Raw genomic sequence first — 2,500 nt, 5'->3', positions numbered from 1 at the left:
GAGCTACTAAGCTTGTTAAATGTTTATTGGACATTACTGGATACAGACCAATAAGTGTAAACAAAAATACTGGGTATTTACCTTGTTTCTATATGGTGAATTTTAGTGTTTTATTGGGTTATAAGCTGGTAATAAGCAGGTAGCTACAGCCCCCAATTACTAGCTATTTACCCAGTAAATATATGGTAACAGAAATGTGTTACTTGGTATTAACCTGTAATTAGAAAATTATAAAGCGTTATTATATGCTTAAATGACATTATATTAACGCTTATATTACTTAACGCTAAACTGTAGAAGTGCAATCTGGTCATTAAAATTATTACAAATGGGATTTCTTTCTGGTTTTTTTTCCCTTTGGCGGCCCTCAGTCCAATGTTGGGTTCATTAATTGGGCCCTCATGTATCAAAACTTTGAGAACCCCTGATATAAAGTATAGTGACACTATAGTGTTAGTAATTAAAACAACTTCCAACAAAACTGACAGTGGAGTCAATGAAGTAGACGATGCATTCGTGGCATGAGCCCATTAAACCCGCGCACGTGTCAGCCAGTCCCTGCCAGTAAACATTAGTGTGGGCAAGGTGCGAGGACACCGTGGAGAGGATGGGTTCAAAGTGTGCGTGCACGCGCGCCGCCAGGCCGTGGGGCTGCAGCAGGAGCAGCAGCAGCAAATTAAGAAAAAACAGGGCGATCCATTTGGGCGCTCCTGTGCGCGAGCCTCCCACTCTGTAGGAGCCGTTCTCGTGCGGCACCGAGATCTTGTCCACTTCTCTGAGCCGGAGCGAATCCCACTTTTTCACATCGAAGTCGCGCACGACGTGAACGTCCGTCTCCCGCCTCCTGGCGGGCAGCGTGGTCTCCTTGAGGAGCCTGAACTTCTCGCGAAACTCCTGCATCTGCTGCAGGAAGCACAGCGGGTCAGAGGCGCTCCTGAAGGACTCCGCGATGCTGAGCGCGCGCCTCTGCTCCTCCAGCGCCGCGCTCAGCTTGGTGATCTCCGGGTCGTACGCTTGCATCACCCCCAGCTTCACCGTCTCGAAGTCGGACAGGATCTCGCTCTTCTTGCACTCGAGGGCACCGATGAGCTTGTCGAAGTAGTCCGTCACCTTCCCCGCGTCCTTGGTCACGGACTGCAGAGCCTTTTTCTTGCCGCTCTGTAGCGTCTCCAGGCAGGACAGCATGTCGGCGCTCTGCCAGCTCTCCACCCCGAGGAGCAGCTCTTCAAACGCCGCCTTCTCGCGCCCGAACGCCTCCTCCAGTGAGCAGAAACGATGCCCTTTGTGATCGTCCGTCGTTGCGCAAAAGCCGCAGATTAGTTTCAAGTCCGTGGCGCAAAAGATGTTCAGAGGCTGCCCGCAGTGTTGTGTGCACGCAGACATTTTCGGCATGAGCCTTATTTTGCTGTACTTCTCCACTATGCCGCGCAGAGAGTAGTTGATCTGCAGGCTGTTGGCGCCGTTGTGCGGCGTCTCCTTGCGGCACGTGGGGCATTTGAGCGGCGCTCGGAAAGCCGGACCCCGGTGTCCCTCCAGCAGTCCCTCCAAGCATCTCTTGCAAAAGCTGTGCGAGCACAGCAACACCCGCGGGTCGTCGAAAAGACCGCAGCAGATCGGACACGTGAGTTCCTCTTCCAGCTGCTCCATTTTGCTCCTGCAAAACACATCGTGCACGAATGCGTCAAACGTGTGCCTCATTTCAATAATCGCTCGATAAATCACTATGTAGCGTCACAGGCTACACAATTACAATAATAATGTAATCCTGACAGGTGGCGCCAGGAGCGTGGGTTTTGCGGGTTACAAATTTAAGGGAAATATAATTCTTCAAATGAAGAGACACCGTTTCTGCAGGACAGCGAGACTTTTATTTCTCTAAATCACAGGTAACAGAACCAACCAACTCGCGCGGGTCCGTCCTTTACCTGGTTCCCCACCACAACAAGGGGACGCGGAACCAACATTATGTTCCGCATAAGAAAACAAAACACTAAAGTGACAATAAAACATTACAGACTCAATAACATAATGAATAAAGTTAACAATACAACTTAAACACATAAATAAAACAATAACATGTAATGTAAAAAATAATATTAATGGTGACACGGTTACAATAATATGCACACACACTCACTCACTTAACATGATGATGCTGTTTCCACGTAATGCAGCGACAAACTAAACAGTAAAAAACGCTGTAGCATCACCATCTCAAAGGATACAGATGTTGCAGTGATGATCCAGCTGCGTCTGCAGCGTTCAGCCATCCTCACTCTCACTGTCACTACAGTGCAGACCTTATATGTGTGTGGCTTTATCGGCTCCCATTGTCAGCCTAGTGTTAAGTAACATCCTGCTTGGATGTCGGTGTAAACAGCTATTGCTGTAAAGAAAAAATCTTCCAGCAACGTCGCAGAAACCAGGCTGCACGAAAGTGTATCAAATGCATGAGGAGCAAAACGCTTTTTCTTTCGCTTTGTAAGCACGGTATAGTTAG

General features: G+C 48.3%; 1 protein-coding gene across 1 annotated transcript in view; it reads right to left on the bottom strand.

The window, feature by feature from the left end:
* Nucleotides 1-2,500, bottom strand: part of trim13 (tripartite motif containing 13) — a 2,953-nt gene that overhangs the window by 243 nt on the left and 210 nt on the right. Inside the window, exon 2 of the mRNA XM_083889105.1 lies at nt 1-1,654. This exon is cut by the window's left edge and continues 243 nt beyond it. Coding sequence (XP_083745231.1) covers nt 454-1,647 — 1,194 coding nt within the window. The 5' untranslated portion in view covers nt 1,648-1,654 and the 3' untranslated portion in view covers nt 1-453. The remainder of the gene's footprint in view (nt 1,655-2,500) is intronic.

The sequence above is a fragment of the Microchirus variegatus genome, assembly GCF_963457635.1.
Source record: "Microchirus variegatus genome assembly, chromosome: 5".
Lineage (NCBI taxonomy): Eukaryota > Metazoa > Chordata > Actinopteri > Pleuronectiformes > Soleidae > Microchirus > Microchirus variegatus.
Note: the sequence above shows the minus strand (reverse complement) of the source record. Positions and strands in the feature narration are given on the sequence as shown.